We start from the raw sequence: 21,725 nt of genomic DNA, 5'->3' as shown, positions 1-21,725 counted from the left end.
AACATCATGATAAATGGAGAAAAGATTGAAGTTGTCAAGGATTTCATTTTCCTTGGATCCACCATCAACACCTATGGAAGCAGCAGTCAAGAAATCAAAAGATGCATTGCATTGGGCAGATCTGCTGCAAAAGACCTGTTTAAAGTGTTGAAAAGCAAATATGTCACCTTGAAGACTAAGGCACACTTGACACAAGCTGTGGTATTTTCAATTGCATCATTGCATGAGATAGCTGGGCAATGAATAAGGAAGATCAAAGAAGAACTGGCAACTTTGAATTGTGGTGTTGGCAAGGAATATTGAATATACCATGGACTGCCAAAAGAACAAACAAATCTGTCTTGGAAGAAATGCAACCAGGATGCTCCTTAGAAGCAAGGATGGCGACACAACGTCTTACATACTTTGGACATGTTATCAGGAGGGATCAGTCCCTGGAGAAGGACATCATGCTTGGTAAAGTACAGGGTCAGCAAAAAAGAGGAAGAGCTTCAACGAGATGAATTGACACAATGGCTGCAACAATGGGCTCAGGCATAACAACAATTGTGAGCATGGCGCAGGACTGGCCGGTGTTCCGTTTTGTTGCACACAGGGCCACTATGAGTCAAAACCGTCTTAATGGCACCTAACAACAACAACATCAGTGTTGTTGAAGTTGTGAGCCTGGATGAATTTAAAATGGACAGGGCTTGATGAATAACAGGCAGAGGGCTGAGGTCCAAGTCTTTAGACTGTCGCAGTGAGGGCGTGAGAGACACGAAAGGAAGCCTTGAAGGGGCAGTCAGAGAAGTGGGAGGTGAGTTTGGATGAATCAATTTAGGATTTGTGATCTTTCAAAATTAGGGTATTCCTATTGTTTTTGTCATGCTGAGACTAGAAAAAAATGTGTCAAGGAAGAGAGTGTGGGTGTGTGAAAGTGCTGGTTCTCCTGAGGGAACAAGGTATTGAGTAGGGACTCATGAGGAGGCCCTGAGTGGTGCAGTGGTTAACAAGCTCGGCTACTCACCAAAACATTAGAAGTTTGAGTCCACCCAGAGGTGCCTTGGAAGAAAGGCCTGGTGGTCTGCTTCTGAAAAACCAGCCATTGAAAACCCCATGGAGCACAGTTCTACTCTGACACACATGGGGTTGCCATGAGTTGCAATCCACTCAAACGCAACTGGAGAGACTTGTGAAAACAGGAGGGAGACGTGTGTCATGTCCGCATCCAGGTGACACGCCGCTGGGAACAACCTGGTATAGAGTCTGTAGACTCTGCCAGAGAGAGTGGAATTTCAGAAAGGATTGCATTGGGTTCTGATGTGAGATCAAAGAGAATGAGAACTCACCAAATAGGAACTAGAAACTAGGAGGTGACTGGTTTTCATTGTGGGTGCAGACTCAAGAAAGTAGTAAAGGCAGACCATAGTACAGAAGGTTAAAGAGGAAGTGGATGGAGGGACAGTCAAGGCAGTGGGGACAGAACACACTTCTGAAAGCTGGGTGATGAAAGGAAGGATTGACCGAATGAAGCTCTGAGCATGTTGGAAAGTGTAACATCAGGGTTAAGAGCATCAACACTGGGACTAGACCTCCTGGGTTTGAATCTTGGCTTTGCCATTTACTTGCTATGTGGTTTTGAGTAAGTTAATTAACCTCTCTGTTTCTTTGTTTCCTAATCTATAAAATGGAGATAATAATATTGGGGATTAATATTCGGAAAATAATTATGAGGTTATTGTGAGGATTAAATGAGTTAATGTATGCAAAATGCTTAGAACAGTGCCAGGCACATAGAGAGCATTCAACAAAAGTTAACTGCTGTTATTTTTATCAGTGGAAAGGATGGAAAGAGGAAAGACAAGGAGAGGCATAGTACCATTATATATATATATATAGTTTGGCCCTGAAACAGGATGCAACACCACAGAGTTTTCATTAGCTAATTTTTTGGAAGTAGGTTGCCAGGCCTTTCTTCCTAGTCTATCTTTGTCATCATATGGCATTCTTTCCTATGACTTTGAATCTCTTCTCCTCTTATAAATACACCAGTCATAAAGAGGTCATAAACCCATTGCCATCGAGTAGATTATGACGCATAGCTACCCTATATGACTGAGTAGAACTGCCCGATAAGGTTTCCAAGGAGCAGCTGGTGGATTCGAACTGCCAACCTTTTGATTAGCAGCTGAGTCTTAACCACTGTGCCACTAGGGCTCCATAAAGAGGTCATAGACTTACCCTAATGACCTCGTCTTAGCTAATTATATCTGCAACAACCCTATTTCCAAATAAGGTCACATCCATAGGTACTGGGGGTTAGGATTTGAACACGTCTTTTGGGAGGACACAATTCAACCCATAACTATTGGGTTCTCCTCTGCTTTGGGAGTCCTTGCAGCAGTCCAGCTCAGGTGCATGGAGACAAGATCCACATGGGGCAGCTCCAGGAACTATCATGGCTTAAAAACCCCATGCCCCACAGGAGCCAGTATCTCTTGTAACAACTCCATTGGTGCAACTTCCAGGGCCCCTGCAATGGACATGCCTGTTACAAGAGTCACCACACTCAGGGAGGCCCAAGGTATGGCGTCCCATCAGGTATTAATAGTTCATTTATAGTTCCTTTGATTCCAAATACAGTTTACCAGTCGGGGCATTTTTACCTTAAGCAACACAATTTAGTAGCATGTAGCATGTTGACACATACCCTGTTTGTCTGTTTCCAGGGAGACAGAACTGGGATGTTAACTGAAGGTCAGATGATCATGCAGCAGGGGAAGGGTTCTCTTAACCCTTGGCTCACAGTGGGACATTTAGCTGTTTTACATAGAAACCAGGACTCTTCTAGAATATGATCAGGGATTTGGCATCTAAGGAGTTTGGGTATGGAAGGTGTAAGAAATGTGCCAGGGATCAATACCATGTCTACAGGTCAGAGACACAGCCTAGACCAGTGAAATTGTTTGCCATCCCTGCTGATTACTGAGGATGCAGGGATGGTGTCTCCCAGGTAACCAGGCCAAGCTATCCTCCCTAGAGCAGGCTGGATTTATGAGGAAAGATAAAAATGGCTTCTCTTCTATACCAGGTAAAAATGTATGCCAGGTGACATGCCTAAAGCCTAAAGGAAATTAGGCAGAGCCCAGAGTACCTTCTCTGCTTCAGTAGATAATATCATATAGTTGACACCTACAGTCTGTCATCAGGCACATGTCACAACCGCCTCCCTCATCAGTAGACACCAGTGTAACGACGACCTCTCCTGAATCTTGAATTCTCTATGGCCGGCAAGCCTTGCAGCATACAGACGAGGCAAGGGGTCACACTCCCTTCAGTCAGAAATTCTAGGAACCCGGAAACTAGGCCCACATTTTGGGGTTCTTTATTTTTTCCTTTTGGAAAAGCAGGAAAGCTCAAGCCCAGAAGAGTGGATAATGGAAAACCAGGATTAAAGTGTCTCAGGGATCCTGAGCTAGAACACACGCAGGAGGCCTGTATGCTGCCCTATTTGCACAAGCCCATGTGCCCCAGGGTCAAACAGAATTCCTGGGAAAGCAGAACTGTGAAGTGGGGAAATTTGTCTTTGCTTCCACCCACTTCCCTTCTTAGGGCCTCCCTCCTGTCTGGGGCTTCTCTCCGCCTCACGTTAGGCTCCCTGCCTGGCTCCTGTTCACTAAGGGCCTTGCTTTCTCGCGGAGCTGTTTCTGTATCGGGGTAAACTAATTCCAGGAGGGATTGCAGGAATAATTGCATTTTAATAGGAGTCTCTCCTGAGTGAAAAACTGTTAAGAGTCAAAGAGACTGAGTCTCTAATAGAGAAAAAGTTGGGATGTGACAGAGAGGATGGGGAAAGGGGTTGGAAGAAAGGCAGGAGAAAGTGAGATCCCCCACCCAGAGACTGCAGGAAGGCACCAGAGGATAACCCCGTGGGATAATCCCGAGAGGTTGTGTGGGTCTCTGAGTCCTGTGTTTGAGGCAGGCGGTGGCACCCACAAGGCTCTGAGTGTGTGTGAAGCTGGAGGCAGTGGGAGTAGGGGGGGTGCCCTGGGCCTGTCTGTGCAGTACCATGTGGTTGCTGGGAGGGTGCATCTCCAGGTGAGCTGGGCTGTGGGTGTAATTCCCATTATCCCCTGGTGATTTGATAGTAAGAAGAACCTACTGCAATTTTAAATCTATGCCTTTCATCTATTCTGTGTGGTAAATTAAGACATTTGGGAAATATACGCAATAGATTACGCTCATTATATGGATTTTCAAAATCTGCCATGTATGTAGCACCTAACAAAAACGTTTTCCTATCCGTCATCTTATTTGAATCTCCCTATTGCTCTAAGGTTTAAATAGTACAAATTGTTACCACCATTTTATAGATGAAGAAACTGGGATTTGGACCAATGACATCACTTGCCTAAGTTTATACAGCAAAGTCTTACTGGAAACCAAACCTCCTGATTTGAATTCTCTGTTCTTTCTACTCGAACGCACATAAAATTTTATTTTGGAATTGAGTGCACACCAGGTTTCCCAGACATAAGATTTAACTGTAAGGCGATTGTTGGTACTCTCTAGGGCCCAAGTATTTATGGATAGGTCACTGCAGTATACAAGCCAAGTATAGGGGGTACAATTGATATTGGATTGTGCATATCTAGGCAAAGAAAATCCATTGGTTGTCTTCTGTCTCCTTAATAAGCTCATCAAAGCTGAACAGGAACAATTTTAATACCAATATAATCTATAATTAGAGACAGTATAAAATACTAACAATAAATGGTAAGGTGGTTTGAAAGTTAAAACTCTAAATCAGATGCCACTGCTAAATTTGGCAAATGAAGGAAAATAAATACAAGATCCTTATTTAATATCTTTGCTGCATGAAATAGTTTATACTTCATTAAAAACAGAACAGAACAATAATAACGTTTTAGCTATCCTCATCTTTAAATGAAAAAGGGAAAAAAGGTTTCTGTTTATTTCTTAATTTGCATTTAAATAGATTCCTTTAACATTTGCTACATATTAAGATCCAGATTTGTATATTTCTAACTGAATTTTAGCCAGCATAAAAAATTATTTAGCTTAGTTAAAAACAAAACATGAAGAAAAAAGAATCCAAGTAGCTTACACATAACATCTATCTTCGTAATGAGACCAAACTATGTTGGTTTCCAAACAAAGAGAAACAGTTTCATTATTTAGACATGAACTTTCCTCTTGGAGGAATTTGTTGCTATGTTGCATTCTGTTGGACCCACCATTTGGAGCTTCTCATGACAGCGGGGGAGGAAAGCAGTTCAAGAAGTTGAAGCCACTGTGGAGATATTTTCTTAGTTTTGTTTTTTTTTTCCCCCTTTAGATCTTTGGGTCAGTGTAGTTAACATGTTTTCCAGAAAGGCAAATTCAAGTAGATAAAATTGTAAAATGTCCTAGCTGGAAGGGAGTTTAGAAAGAGTCAGCTTGTCTGGAGATTAGCAATCCCAAAGCCTGGGGCCAACTTGTTTGCTCATTCCTTCGTTCACTCATTCATTCATTCACTCACTCAGTGAGTGTTTATTGAGAGGAGTGGAGCTGTTTAAATCAGCTGTCCCTGGGCACCTGCGTGCACTCCAGCCTGTTGGGGCAGACAGCGGAGGGGAGAGGAGGAGCCTGGGTATTGAAGGAGTGAGTGGCCCTGTGTGAGGAACAACACCTTACCCCACGGGAGCACCACAGTGCCCTGGCGGCTGCCCTTTGTGGGGTAACTACCTTGCCAAGCCCAGGAAGAAGAGGTTCTGCAGCCACAGGAGCAAGAGGCAGGGCAATGTCCCAAAAGCCTGGCAATATAGACACTCAGTAATTGTGGCATTGGGTAGAATAAATAAATTTCTAGACCCTGAGCTCCACTTCTCTGAACCCATTTCCCCGTCTGTAAAATGGGTATGATAATAACACCTTGTGGGGCTATTTTGAGAAGGAAGTGAAAGGATACATGTGAATGGACATTTTGAGCTCTGAAGCACCAGACCAATGTCAGAGCTGAGGAATAAGAAGCTGCCTTTCACTGGCAATAAAACAATGCCAGATTTCATAATAACATTCTTTTATTCAAAGCATTGGAAATGTAAGTTGTAGCAATGACTATACCTGAATTGAGTCTCTTATAAATCAAAATGCTTACCTCCATTCTGGGAACCGCTGTTTTTTGAAGTGATTTGCCCATGGTGTAATGGGGAGCTAGTGACAGAGCCAGGCTGGAACCAGTTTAGTCCTCATTCCACTTGACTGCAGACACACACATACACCCATACACTCACAGTCACTCACAGTCACTCACACACACAGGCTCACACCTTCTCTCTCTGCAGTCAGTTCCACAGAAGGCAACAGAAACCGCTGTGATCCTTGCAGACAGCCAGGCTTGCAAGGAAGAGGATTACGCACAAGTAGCTGCAGACTCAGGCCTGGAGAAGAGTCGTGCTTGTCCCTTAGGAAAGGAACCTCTTGGAGAGACCTTGGTTCTTCATAAAATGTGGAACCATCTCATCCCCAGTGCAGGTCATCTTCTCTCTGCCTGAGACGTGTGTCGTCTCTCGGGACCACTACCTCCAGCGCACGCTAAGCTTTCCCAGGGTGCCCCTGGCCACCAGAGAGCAGCTCGCTTGCTCCAGAGGTGGAACATGGAATCGGGCTGAAAGGCGTGGGCGCAGACCTCATTCTGTGAGAAACCGACTCAACAAGGTGTTCCTCTGGCACTCTCAGCTCTCACCTGTCTTTAATTCACTTTTGTTATTGCTTTCCCCCCTAATTGGCCTGCGTTCAGCAATCTTTGCTCTGCGGTCCAGCAGGGTCCTGGCTCTGAGCAATCTAATCATTCTGAAGCTAGTACATAACTCAGTGGCTTATTTGCATATCTAAATAGTTATTTCACAGAATACAGGGAAGGTCACTTCTCGGCCACTGGTAGAGCTAAGAAAGTTTGTGGAGTGAGGGCTTTTCATCACAAGTTCTGAGGACTTCAGGCATTTCAGATTTTTGTTAACTTTATTGACTCTTTTGTCAATGAGGAAAAGAGACGAGAAATTATTTTAAAATGTAGTCAGGAGGCAAAGATTTAAAGATAAAAAATTATGGAATGAAACTCTTGTAAACTCCTGGGGGGCCTGTCTTCTTTTCCCACTTGTCCTTAATAACAATTTTTTTTTAAAGCAGCAGCAGCCCTGACCAAGTGCCTATGATGAGGGCTTGCTGTGGCTGGGGACACCCAACACAGGTATTGACCTGGCCTTACAGGAACCCTCAGCCTGAAACAAATCTTCCAACACTTGAAAATGAAGAATGACGCTTTCATCTTTTCTTTATTATCCGTATGGACAGAGGGAAGTAGTGACTTGGATAATTCAAGAGAGTCATCTCCCAATCATGCACATTTGCCTTGGGAAGATGATGTTTTTGTACTTACGTTTGAGTAGTTACAGCCCTGATGTCTCTCTCCTGACCTCCAGATGCATAAATCTAACTGTCCACAGGACACCTCTGCTTGAAACTCCCATAAACCTCTCAGATTCAGTAAATCTAAAACAGAAACTAGTATCTCCCCACCCTCATCCAAGCTTTTTTTTTTTTATTGTACTTTAGATGAAGGTTTACAGAACAAACTATTTTCTCATTGAACAGTTAGTACACATATTGTTTTATGACATTGGTTACCAACCCTATGACACGTCAACACTCTCCCTTCTCTACCTTAGTTTCCCTATTACCAGCTTTCTTGTCCCCTCCTGCCTTCTAGTCCTTGTCCTTGGGCTGTTGTGCCCCTTTAGTCTTTTTTTGTTTTATGGAGCTGTCTAATCTTTGGCCGAAGGGTGAACCTCAGGAGTGACTTTATTACTGAGCTAAAAGGTATCCAGGAGCCATGCTCTTGGGGTTTCTCTAGTCTCTGTCAGGCCAGTAAGTCTGGTCTTTTTTCGTGAGTTAGAATTTTGTTGTACATTTTTCTCCACCTCTGTCCAGGACCCTCTGTTGTGATCCCTGTCAGAGCAGTCAGTGGTGGTAGCCAGGCCCCATCTAGTTGTCCCGGACTCAGTCTGATGGAGGCTGCGGTGGTTGTGGTCCATTAGTCCTTTGGACTAGTCTTTTCCTTGTATCTTGTTTTCTTCATTCTCCCTCTCTCCCGAAGGGGTGAGACCAGTGGAGTATCTTAGATGGCCTCTCACAGGCTTTTAAGACACCAGATGCTACTCACCAAGGTAGAATGTAGAACATTTTCTTTATAAACTATGTTCTACCAATTGAGCTAGATGTTCCCTGAGACCATGGTCCCCACAGCCCTCTGCCCAGCAGTTCGGTCCCTCAGGAAGCTTGGATGTGTCAGTGGAGCTTCCATGACCTTGCCTTGTACAAGTTGTGCCGGCTTCCCCAGTATTGTGTATTGCCTTACCCTTCACCAAAGTTACTACTTATCTATTGTCTATTTAGAGTTCCCCCTCACCCCTCCCCTCCCTCATAACCATCAAAAATTATTTCTTTTTGTGTGTAAACCTTTTCATGAGTTTTTACAATATTTGTCCTTTTGTGATTGACTTATTTCACTCAGCATAATGTCCTCGAGATTCATCCACGTTATGAGATGCTTTGCAGATTCATCATTGTTCTTTATCGTTGCATAATACTCCATCGTGTGTATGTACCATAGTTTGTTTATCCATTCCTCTGTTGATGAGCATCTAGTTGTTTCTATCTTTTTTGCTATTGTGACAGTCCTGCAGGGAGTATGGGTGTGCATATGTCTATTCATGTGATGACTCTTATTTCTCTAGGATATATTCCTAGGAGTGGGATTGCTGGATCATATGGTATTTCTGTTTCTAGATTTCTAAGGAAGTGCCATATCATTTTCCAGAATGGTTGTATCATTTTGTATTTCCACTAGTGGTGCAAAAGAGTTCGATCTCCCCACAGCCTCTCCAACATTTGTTATTTCTAGTTTTTTTTATTGGTGCCAGTAATACCAGGCAACCAAGCTTCTTATCCTTCTCTTTAGGAACCACGTGGGGTGACACTTTTTTTCACAAGGACCCAGGGGGCCATGCCAGAAACCTGGCTGTTCTCCTTTGCTTGTCCGCCTCTCCCCCTACCAAACAACTGTGAGTCCTCAATTCTGCTTCTTAGTGGCTTTCATATCCACCCACTTCTCAGTTTCCACTGCCACTCCTTTAATCCAGGTTTCCAGGTTTTCACCATCACTCACCAGGATTGCTGTAACAGCCTCCTAACCAGTCTCTCTGCCCTGTCTGCCCCCCACCCCCTACATCTCACAGTGTTATCAAATCTCACATCACACTTTACTAAAAAAAGCACTGTCATCCAGTCTGACTCATAATGACCTTATAGGACAGAGTAGAACTGCTCCATAGGGTTTCCAAGGCTATAATCTTTATGGAAATAGACTACTACATCTTTCTCCCTTGGAGCAGCTGGTGGGTTCAAATCGCTGACCTTTCGATTAATAGCCAAATGCTTAGCCGCTATGCCACCAGGGCTCCTTCACACTTTACTAACTCAGCTTAAAAATCTCCACCGACTCCTTCTTGCAGCTGACAGTATATACAGGTTCAAGTTCCCTGAAGGGGACATGGGTGGTTCAGTGGTAGGATTCTTGCCTTTCATGCAGGAGACCTGAGTTCGATTCTCAGCCAATGCACCTGATGTGCAGTCACCACCCGTCAGTGGAGGCTTGCATGTTACTATGATGACGAACAGGTTTCAGTGGAGCTTCTAGACTAAGATGGACTAGGAAGAAAGGCCTGGTAATCTACTCCTGAAAATCAGCTGATGAAAACCCTATGGATCACAAAACCTATAGCTGATTCTGTTGTGCATGGGGTCACCATGAGTCGGAATGGACTCTATAGCGAGGAATTTGTTTTAAGTTCCCTGAAGCCTGTGCATGGCTCTCCATGGCTGGCCCACCCCATTTCCCTCCCCAGCCACATTCTCCTTAACGTTGGGCTCCAGGAGCATTGCTGAGGCACTTTGAATACCCTTACCACCCTGGGCTGTCCCGCAGCTCTGTCTCTTTGCTCGTCCCCCTTTGCCTGAAGCTCCCATCCCACTCATCTTCCCCTGACTAATTGTACATGTGTCAAGGCTGAATGCAGGTGTCACCTGTTCTGGGAAGCCTGCTCTGTTCTCCTCTATCCTCCATCAAGGGTGCCTTCCCTCTGTTCCCTCAATATCCCATATTGGTCTCTACTTTGGCTGTGAATCACATTGTATGCCAAGTTGTATTAAAGTTCTATCTGAGTCTATGCCTTCCACACTGGCCTTTTTAGCCACTTAACCCAAGAACCACCTTTTAGTCATTTTTGCCTCTTTATTGCCTTGAGCGGTGCCTGACATGTAGCCAGTGTTCCGTTAAGTGTTGGTCGAATGTGACTTCAGAAGGAAAGTCTGGTAATCTACTTCTGAAAAATCTGCCATTGAAAAACCCGTGGAGCACAGTTCTGCTCTGACCTGTCAGGATCTACGGGACGGCAACTGGTGAATATTTAAAGGGAAATAATGGAATAAAGGCTGTGGGCTTTGCCTCTTGGAGCAGCTTCTCAGTCCGCTCCTGTGCTCCGCTCCTTCCTTAGTCCGTCCCAAGCTGTGGAGCTTTGTTACGGACTGAATTGGTCCCCCCAAAATACGTGGATGTTTGCAGTCCCATCTGGGAATAGGACTTTCTTTGTTATGTTAATGAGTCCATATCAGTGTAGAGTGTGGTAAGCCAGTCACCTTTGAGATATAAAAAGAACAGCTTAGGTACAGAGAAGCAAGCACAAATGGAGGGGAAGATAGATGCCACATGAAAATCACCAAGGAACCAGGAATAGAAGCTAAAACGAGACAAGGACCTTCCCCCAGAGCCTTCCCCTAGACCTGGCGCCCTGAATTCAGACTTCTAACCTCCCCAACTGTGAGAAAATTAATTTCTGCTCATTAAAGCCACCCATTTGTGGTATTTCTGTTATAGCAACCCTAAGAAACTAAGACAAGCATCAACCCAAAACAGAGCAGTCCTCTTCTCTGCATGTACCACTGTACACCTTTCTCTGGGCAGAAAATTACAGAAAATCCAACTTAAAATAGCTTGAGTAATAAAGAAGGTTTCTTGGTTCAGAGACAGAGTGCAGATCTGGCAAGGATCGATGAGGGCTCTGCCTGTTTCCCTGCAGTTGCCTCGGCTCCACCCTCTCCATCTCTTGGCTTCCGGCTAGGCTGCCAGAAGAAAGGCTACAGCAATTGAGGCTCGGGGCCACACATAACAGTGTCAGGTGGAGATAAGCCATATCTAAAGAACTAGAATTTTGTTTTTTTCAGAAGCTTCCAGCAAGCTTCCCCTCATGTTTTATTGTACCGAATTGGATCTCGTTTCTATTTCTGAGCCAATATTATTGGCCAGGAAATGTCATGGACTGATTGGCTTAGTCCTGGGGTACAGAGGGGGAATATCATTCAGAGTGATAAATCTCTTCCCTGGAGGTGAGGTTCTGGTCAACTGCCCTCGAAGCACACGAGTCGCCTGGGGAAAGGGTGAATGCCTATATGAAAACCTGGGTACAGAGTTAGCAGGAAAATGGCTCAATGCCCAATGTACTAGCACCAGGTGGTACTTCTTGTTGTTAGCTGTTTCGAGTCAGCCCCCAACTCTGGCGACCCATGCACGGTGAAAGGAAACACTGCCTGGTCTTGCACCATCCACATCATTGGCTGTGTCAGAGCAAAACACAAGGTTCCACTGACAGACCTGGGGTGGCTGTGCATGAGGTGCTTTTGCCAGGAATCGAACCCGGGTCTCCCACGTGAACGGCGAGAATTCTACCACCGAACAACCAGTACCCGCAGGCAGTACTTACTGTGCTCTTGACATCTTCCTCTTCTGGTTCTCTATGGCTTATAGCAGAACCTGTGGAACTGTGTGAGGTTGTGGAGTTACAAGATAAGTTGACTCAATTCAGAGTTAATCAGCCAGTGTGTGTGTATTGGGCAGTGTGTAAGTGGGACGGGGCATGTAAGGATGAATGCACGGCCTTGTCCTTGAGTCTCCCTAGGCCCAAGTGGGCCCAGCTGCTTCCTTTTTACTGCCACAACCTGGCCTGTTGCTTACAACAAAGGCTTTTCTCCTCTACTGGTGCATTGGAGAATGGACCAAGCTTCCCAGCTTGTCCCCTCAGCACCTGTCTCTCAAGCAACCATGGGGCCTTTTTAAGGCTTTCTAAAAGATTTTACAAGGGGGAAGTAGCTAGGAATAGTAAACAGCTTCCTGTGTCATCTCCTTGGTCTCCTCATGCATTTTCTCCTTTCCCTTAGGTTCTATAGAGAAGCAGAGGCTGATGGTGGGTCCTTAGGTAAAAGTGAGAGCTCTTCTGGGAAGCTGGGCTGGGGTCCTCCCCGACTCAGGATGATAGCTGGTTCTCTCTGGGCACCAGCAGGAGGGCTTTCGGGTTTTCCAGTAACTCTGCAAGTTTTGCCCTGTTGGATCCATGATGCTTCTGATTTCTCTGCATCGTCTTGTCCCCTCTAGATGTTTGACTGGATAAGCCACAACAAGGAGTTATTCCTCCAGAGCCACACGGAGATCGGAGTCAGCTACCAGCACGCTCTAGACCTCCAGACGCAGCACAATCACTTCGCCATGAACTCCATGGTGAGCAGTGGGGCTGTTCTCAGCACTGCCTCTGGGGGACAGGGGAATGGTGAGGGGAGGGAACTGGGGGAGAGGACGGGCCTGCGCAGAAAACTGGCTTTCAGCCTGAGTGAAAATGAGGAATGATCACAGGGACCTTTAACATTCTGTTTGCCGGGGTGGGAAGTGTGCAGGACATGTGGTCAGTCAGCTTTTCCTGCTGCAGATTATAACCCCATTTCTGCCGGCCAACCCTGTTTTACACCATGAAAGAAACGTGCTTGGGGCTGTAGGAGGCTTTAGCTCAGCTCGTGACTAGAAGGGAAAGCCACCAGTTCTACTCCATTGACTTAACCAACATTTTTCAGTTAACTGTGAGTCACTAATTTGGGATGGTGAAGCGCCTCAAGCTGTAGCACACTGGAAATGATTGAGTGAATTGAGGATGTCTAGACTGGAGAAGAGGAGCCTTAAGGGACACATGATCGCTGCCTTCAAATATTTGAAGGCTGCGTTGGAGAAAAGAGAGTAGAATAGTCTTTGTAGGAGGCAGAACTGTCCAGGGCATGAGATGAGAGTTTGAGGGGGAGGCAGGACATGGCTCACTGAGGTGGGATGCAGTAGGAGTTAGTGAGTTCCTATGATGGAGAGTGTTCAACCAGATGCTGAATGACCTCTTTTAGGAAATCGGAGAGGGCTGTTTGCTGGCTGTTTGGCCATAAGGAATTTACTTTTCCCCAATGCGCTTCAGTTTCTTCAGCTGTAAAATGGAAATAATCATATCTATGTCATAGGGTTGTTGTGAGGATTAAAGAAGTCAATGTTTGTAAAGCAGCTGGAACTATGTCTGGCACGTAGTAAGTCATCAGCAAATACTGGCATTACGATAATGATGATGATGTCGGAGCCTAGTCTGGATGACACCTGTGAGCCCTCATAAACCTAACCCGTTATGATACTATGTTTTCTGTGTGGTTGCCCCAAAATTTTATTTCAAAATCCTGTCTACTTCTTGAACCCATTATATTCCAAACACCTGCAGCCTAAGTATGCCTCACCATACTCTGTGTCTCTCCCCTCTGCCAGCTCTTCAAAGTTGCACTACTGGTCAGGAAAAATAGCTCAACCATTCTCCACCTGCCTATATATCTGAAAACCAGACACCTTGTCGTTTTTGCTGGTGATGCTGGGGGAGCTTAGCTTCCCCTTAAATGGAAGCACAGATGACTTCTCCAGAGTAGTCTCTGGTCTCAAAGGGTGAAGATATATTGATGCTTCTCTTCACAGGGAACTTGAGTTCACATGAACTTTGGAGTTTTATTTTGGTGAGGAGAGACAGTGACTGGTGGTCTGCATGCACCTGGAATCATTATTTCAACTCCCAGTCATTGAATACCTACTGTGTACCAGATACTTTACATAGGTTATTTCTAATCCTTCCAACAAACTGCAAAGCTAGGTATTATTAACCTTATAATTTTATTTTACATTTTGTATGGAGATAAAAGTTGCCTATGGTGAAAGACATATATCTTAAGTGTACAGTTTGTTAAATTTTGATAAATACATGCATCCATGTAACCGCCAATCTAATCAAGATATAGAACATTTCTGTCAACCTAGAGAGTTCCCTCTTGTCCTTACCAGTCAGTTGCCAACACCCATGGGTAACCACTGTTCTGATTTCTATTATCATAGTTTAGTTTTGTCTGTTCTTGAATTTCTTAGAAATGTAATTATTCCTTATATAGTTTTTGGTGTCTGATTCTTTCATTCAGCATGTTTTCAAGATTCATCTGTTTTGTCCGTCAGTAGTTTTTTGTTTTTTTTTTTTTCTTTTAATGCTGAGTAGTATTCTATTGTATGACTATACCACATGTGTTTATTCATTTTCCTGTTGATAAACTTTAGGGTTTTTAAATTCAGGGGCAATTATAAAGTTCCCGTAAGTATTCATGTACAAGTCTAGCTAAATCAGAAATTGTGGGAATTGGGCCCAGAAACCTGGGATTTAACAAACCCTCCAGGTGATTCTGATGCCGCCTAACATTTGAGAACCACAGGTGTATTGTAAAGCCAGCTTATATGCGTGAAATCTAAACAACAATTCTGTATCAATCACCGTTATCATTCTTGTCCTTGCTGACATTCATTGAGCACTTAATATATGCCAGGTCCTGTTCTAAGTGCTTCGTATACATTATATAGTAACATAATTCTATATGTTCATTATGTCATTAAATCATCCAACAACTTTATAAGGGAGGTATGATTATTCTCCACATTTTAAGATATGGAAACAGGCCCAGGGATAGTAAGCAACTTGCAACAAGTGCTATATGCATTCAGAGAAGGGAGGTGTGTGGGTTAGGGAGGTTGGGCGGGATGGAATTTTATGCAGGAAATGAGCCCTGAGGGTTGTATAGGATTTGGCTAGTGAGGAGTAGGAATGCCAGTCAGAAAAAAGGCTCTGAGATAGAAATGAGCATGGGGGGCCAGTGAAGAAATGGTCTTAGGGGAACAGTGGGCTTGTGTTGAGGACCAAGGGGCTTGGCAGTGGCAGACAGCAGCTTTGTTTTTCTCTGAAGAAACTGCCCTAACCCTGTCATGGAATACCCCAGTCCTAATAAAACAGCAAATCTTCAGGGAAGTGTCACCCTGCTTTCTAACCCTATTTCTAAAGGCTCCTCCTTGAAGAGGACCCTGCCTGTGTACCAGGCAATTGGCTGGGTCCTTTAAGCCTAAGAGTGTGGTGCTGACTGGATAAGACTAACCAGTGGTCTTTATCTCCAGCCCCTGTGGGAGCCACGGTTCTTCCTCATGGATAACTGACCTGCTGCTGCTTGCCTCTAATCTGAACCCAGACTTACCCCAAGGGGAGCAAGTAAGGATCAGATAGGGAAGGCAGTGATGCTTGCCCAGCCAGCTCCAATCCAAGGAGGCAAGTGACAGCCTTCATTGGGTAGTCAGTGGGAAGGTGGGAGATGAGCAGATGGAGAGGCCACACACCTGCCTTATCTACCTCTCTTACTCTGAAATCATCCTCATCCATCCTTAAGTCTCCTTGTCCTCCAGAACCATGAGATCCCCTTGCCAATTTGGCCATGTCTTTAGTCTCATTACTAACAAAAATCTTAGATTACTCAACTTCTACCTGTCTGATGGTACCTCTTGCCTCACCCCTGTAATACAATCCGTCTCCTCCCATAACACCATTTGTCTCATCTCTCCCTCACCTTACCTGAATTTTCACCATTCCTGCCCACCCTTGCTCACTGGAGAGAATGCAGTCAGAGTCTAAAGTCAGCAGCCCTGAGACAGGAGCTGTGGGGCTAAGAGAGCTTCCATGGGAATACCTCAGACTGGGGAAGAAGAAGAATAGAAGCTTGTGGAAGAGATAGAAAATGTGGGGAAAGCATTGGAAGAACATAGACATGGAGGATCACAGAAGCCAAGGAGGAAGAGAATTTCATTTTCGACGAGGCTTTTTAAAATATGCACACCCCTGTATTAAATTGCCTGCTAATTCTAGAATCTTGATCTCATTCCATAATTTCATTTATTTTTCAAGCAACATTTCATCCCAGAGGTTTTAAGCAGTGTTAAGAAATGGCCTTGGGTGAGTGTTGTTGATGGGCCAAAGGCATAGGCAGGGAAAAAGGCAGAAAGAAAAATTATGGAATTGGATGAGTAGAAAAACAATGGGTAGTGGAGAGGAAGGAATACAGAGGAGAAAAAGAGTAGAAAACAATTCACGAGACAGGAGTTTCTGGAGGCAACTTCAGGTGTCATGCAAGGTCTCTGGACCAGCAGATGTCATGTGAGTCCAGTCAAGGTTATTGAGCAGCAAAATGTCTGACCTATTAAAAAACACAATATGGCATTCATGTATCACCCGTACATGCAGCAAGCAGTTATTGAACCTGTGCTACACACTGGAGTTAACACCATAAAGAAGAAATAGTTCTGACCTCAAGTTGTTCAGTGTCTAGTTGGGGAGATAAGAACCCAGACAGTCACAGTGCAGCTTGTTATAGACAATGATAGAGATACGCTGAGTTAACTAAGAACTTCAAATATCAGTGCTTTAAAACAACAGAGCTGTATTTCATGCTTCTACCACATGCCCATCACTGATTGTGGGGAGCTGTGCTCATTGTAATCACTCAGGGGCCCAAGCCGATGAGTTGTTACGGTTTTGTGCCGTCAAGTCGATTCTGACTCATAGTGACCCCATAGACAGAGGAGAATTGCCCCATAAGGTTGCCAAGGCTGTTATCTTTACGGAAGCAGACTGCCACATTTTTCTCCCACAGGGCGGCCAGTGGGTTCAAACGGCTGACCTTTCGGTTAGCAGCTGAGAACTTAACCATTGTGCCACCAGGGCTCCTCAAGCTGATGGAGCAACCACCATTTCAGATGTGGCCAGTTGCCTCACCAGAGGAAGTATGCAGCCAAGCACATGGTGGCTCTGAAACTTCCTACCTAGAAGAACACATGTCACTCTGACGTTTTATTGGCCAGCGCCTAAGTCCACGTGGGCTAGGAAGTGCAGTTCCACCATGTGCTGGGGAGGAGAGAGCAGGATCTCTGTCAACAGTCCTAATGACTAGCCCAGGGATGTGAGGTGGAGATGGATGCCATGAAATTTACATAGACAGATAACTTTGGCTGTAGAAGAGAAGGTTTGGAGACCAGGCAGGGAAATTATCCACATCGTTTGTGTTATCTGTTTTGGCCACAGCACAGTCTTATGTCTTTATCTAAAAGTAAAGACTCATTCCCTTCCAACTAGTCTCCTATAATTATGTCTCATCCCTGGCTCTGGCTCATTCAGTCACATAGGAGCAAAGGAACAAAGCAATTGATCACAGGTGATTAAGAATGTGAACTCAAATCTAGACAAGTTTGGTTGTCTGCTTGCCTTGTGGATTTCCCCTGGTAAATTTTTCAAATCCTGTGCCAGAATATTCTTGTGACCCAGCTGTGTGGCTCTAAAGCAGACAAACTCATTTTAATAAGAAGTAAAGACAAATATAATTAGAGAGGTAAGACTGCCACTAAGTCCCACTCAACAATGAACTACAAAGCTAAATAGAAAGAGCCTTTGTCTTTGAATTATCTGCACCGCTGCTCTTCTCTGTTAATATGGATAACTGAGAGTTAATGGCACATCAAAAACCTTTCTTTGACAAATTTACTTTTGAAGTCTCCATTTTTAGGGCAAAAATAAGGCGGAAACTTACTGAATGGAAACATCTTCAGGAGCTGGAAGAGAGAAGAAAAGATTTAATATACAACAACCAGTTAGTGTGTTCCAGCCCATCTCGCAGTTTCCTGCCACCTTGGATGTGCTCTACGCTCAGAGGCTTCTTTGGCCTGATTAGACTGGATCTTCTCTCTGGCTGCAGAGTGAGGGAAGGGAAATCCCTGGGTTGTTTGATCAAATTGCCTGGGCACCTGTGCTTTATAAACATGGCTCGGTGCCTTTGTTAACCAGGAGGCCTACAGGCTTGTTATAAAGGAAACTTCCTACAAAGAAGGATATTAGCATCCCAGATAGGTGAAAGGAGGGAATTACAGACTCTTTTTCCCTGGCCTAACAGGAGCCCTGGTGGTGCAGTGTTAAAGTGCTCGGCTGCCAACCAAAAGGTCAGTGGTTCAAACTCACCAGCTGCTCTTTGGGAGGAAGATGTGGCAGTCTGTTTCCGTAAAGATTTACAGCCTTGGAAACCCTATGGGGCACTTCTGCTCTGTCCTGTAGGGTTGCTATGAGTCGGAATCGACAGCCATGGGTTTGGTATAAGGTTCTTGATGGCAGTGGGTTTGGTGTCCCCTAGCCTGAGTGATGGATGTTGCTGTCAAGAAACAGATGAATGCAAGTGACTACTGCTCAAACCTGGAGACTATAGGAGTGATCAGTTCCTCAGGGGAAGTGGGAATGTGGATTATTCCGTAAATTCACGGAAGCATTTCTGTTTTCATTCTTGGAAATTATACACACACATATACATACACCCACACGTCCATACACGTGAATGTACATGTAGCATAGTTTGTTTCAGACTAAGGAGTGTTCTTGTGTATTGAATCCTGCATTACCACTGAAATAGACCAGCCACTTCTTATTTTTAGAGAAGTCACAGATCCCTTGGAAATCTAATGAAGGTTCTGGGTCCTCTCTCCAGAAAAATGTATATATGAACAAAAGTTTTTATATACTTTCAAGGGATTTAGGGAATCCTAAAGCCTATCAATCAATCCCCTAGCTTAAGACCCCATGAATCTCATGACTTTTGTTCCACTCATTCAACAAGTAATTGGGGGTCAGACATTGTGCTGGTTGGTAGGCAGATAGTGCTAATTGTTGCTCATGTCCCTGGAGATCCAGTGGAGAGACAGATGCCAAGGATATATCCTCACACATAAATGAATAATTACAAACTAATAAGTTTTATGTTGAAACAGTAAGGGGAGCTATTCCAGAGTGTAACAAAAGGGTCTGATTTAGATGAGGGGTCAGGTACATTTTCCAGTCAATAATCAACATTGACTTAATTCTCATTGCTCCTTCATTGATAGACATTATGGTCTGTGAATTAACTCTACAATGTACCAAAGAACTTATAATTTCAAGAAGCCTGGGTACATTGTTTTGTAAACCAAAATGATCAACTTTTAATTTATCTGTTTTATAAGTTTGTGTTTGTGTGTGTCTAGTTTTTATACACTGGTTAAAGACCCAACTCCAGCCGAGGTGACCATCAGCAAAAAATAATTGCTGGTGCCCAGCTACCACCAAAGACCAGCCTGACAGGGAACACAACAGAAAGTCCCTGATGGACCAGGAGAACAGTGGGGTGCAGAACTCAAATTCATGTAAAAAGACCAGACTTAATGGTTTGATTGAGACTGGAGGGACCCTGGAAGACATGGCCCCAGACTCTCTGTTAGCACAAAACTAAAACCATTCCTGAGGCTAACTCTTCAGACAAAGATTAGACTGGACTATGGGACATAAAATGATACCCGTGAAGAGTGTGCTTCTTAGCTCAAGTAGATACATGAGTCTAAACAGGCAGCTCCTGTCTGGAGGCGAGATGAGAAGGCAGAGAGGGTCAGGAGCTGGTTGAATGGACACAGGAAATCCGGGGTGGAAGGGAGGAGTGTGCTGTCACAGTATAGGGAGAGCAACAAGGGTCACATAACAATGTGTGTATAAATTTTTGTATGAGAGACTAACTTGAATTATAAACTTTCACTTAAAGCACAATAATTTAAAAAAAAGGAGAAGAAAAAAAGAATTGCATATTATTAAATCATGGAAGAAAAATCATAAGTTTCCTAAATTTTATCTTTTATTAGTTTTTATTTTTTAATGGCTTTTATTGCCCTGCTGAGGATGGTAAATAGGCAACTCTGAAAGAAAAAGGAAGGTTGAAATTGGTTGATCTTTAGCTTTTTGTCATAACATGTTTTTTTACCACTCCAACTGGGAAACTCCTGTTCTTTTAATCTTCAGTAGTAATAATAACAATAATAACAACCCACCTACTAAACCCAGTAGGAAAATACTCTCTGGCTTCTTATAATTCCTCAGAAGCCAGGTTTCCTGAGTTCTCTGGAGTCCTTTATTGCTTCTGCCTTCTGTTATGAAAGCTTTTCTCATAAATTCTCCTTCACCTGAGCGTGGCCCTCTCCTCTGATGAAAGTGTGGGCAGATAGAAGTGAGATCTGATTGTAATATGCAACAGAGCAGTCATGTAGCTGTCCAAGTTCTAGTCCTTCATGAAAAAGACAGTCACAAGACTGGAGAAACCCCAAGAGTATGGCCCCTGAACACCCTTATAGCTCATTAATGAAGTCACTCCTGAGGTTCACCCTTCAGCCAAAGATTAGACAGGCCCATAAAACAAAACGAGACTAAATGGGCACACCAGCCCAGGGGCAAGGATGAGAATGCAGGAGGGGACTGGAAAGCTGATAATGGGGAACTCAGGGTTGAGAAGGGGAGAGTGTTGACATGTCATAGGGTTGGCAACCAGTGTCACAAAACAATGTGTATTAATTGTTTAATGAGAAACTAGTCTGCTCTGTAAGCCTTCATCTAAAGTACAGTTTAAAAAAAAAAGACAGTCTTAAGAGTACATATAAACATAACACATCCTTTTTTACAATTTTAATTAGCCAGTTATTTGAGAAAAAAATAAATTGCTAATAGTTTCTGTAGAGAGTTTTAACATACGAAATGGCATTCATCTTCTATTATTAACAACTGTGAAGATTTGCAGTAGTGGTAATGATGTTCATCTGGGTGGTAGGACCCCTCTCCGCTGTAGCACGTTTGATAGCTCACTAGCTTTTCAATAGAGTCACGTCTTGCCACCTGATGGCGTGCAAATAGACCAATTGCAGCAAAGCCTGTGATGCTCTCTCTTTGTTTTGAGGGAAGGTTACAAATGGTAACACCAAGGAAAAGTCAGATCTGGTATAAGGAAATAAAGATTCTGAGGCAGGTAGTCTCCTGGCCACAATCTTAGAACCTTCCTCTCAAGTCTCCTGTCATCTTTGATTCTTGGCAGTCCCAGAAACAAAAGATTTTGCGGCATTACCCTACTTCCAAACAGGCAGCACTTCCTATAATGGCAGTATTTCTCAATTTTGGTGAAAAACACAGTGTTTGAACCTGCCATAGCTGTGATGCTCCTTACCAAAAACAAAACAGAACAGAACCAAACCAAACCCGTTGCTGTCGAGTTGATTCCAACACATAGTGACCGTATAGGACAGAGTAGAACTGCCCCATAGGACTTCCAAGGGGCATCTGGTGGATTCGAACAGCTGACTTTTGGTTAGCAGCCAATCTCTTAACCACTGCAATGCCCCTTAGGTAAACATAAAACCTGTTAATAAATGAAGAGGTTGATCTTATCTGGTATGTGTTAGTCTTTTTATACATACCCCCCAAAAAAGAATTGTGTAAGTAGTTTGCTTAACATACAGATTTCTTTTTGGCTTCCACCCCAGTCCTAGGAAATCATAATCTCTGGGAGTGAGGCTTCAGGAATCTGCATTTTTAACAAGATCCTTGATG

At 43.9% G+C, this 21,725-nt stretch overlaps 1 protein-coding gene and 1 non-coding gene across 2 annotated transcripts in view; both read left to right on the top strand.

The window, feature by feature from the left end:
• KALRN (kalirin RhoGEF kinase) overlaps positions 1–21,725 on the top strand; it is a 789,193-nt gene that overhangs the window by 303,734 nt on the left and 463,734 nt on the right. The window contains exon 6 of the mRNA XM_023728788.1: positions 12,530–12,652. Within this exon, the coding sequence (XP_023584556.1) occupies positions 12,530–12,652 (123 nt within the window). The remainder of the gene's footprint in view (positions 1–12,529; positions 12,653–21,725) is intronic.
• Positions 9,594–9,664, top strand: TRNAE-UUC (transfer RNA glutamic acid (anticodon UUC)). The gene has a single exon. It is a non-coding gene; the product is annotated as a tRNA-Glu (tRNA).

This window comes from Trichechus manatus, unplaced genomic scaffold (genome assembly GCF_000243295.1).
Source record: "Trichechus manatus latirostris isolate Lorelei unplaced genomic scaffold, TriManLat1.0 scaffold00026, whole genome shotgun sequence".
Lineage (NCBI taxonomy): Eukaryota > Metazoa > Chordata > Mammalia > Sirenia > Trichechidae > Trichechus > Trichechus manatus.
This window is presented reverse-complemented; position numbering and strand designations above follow the sequence as displayed.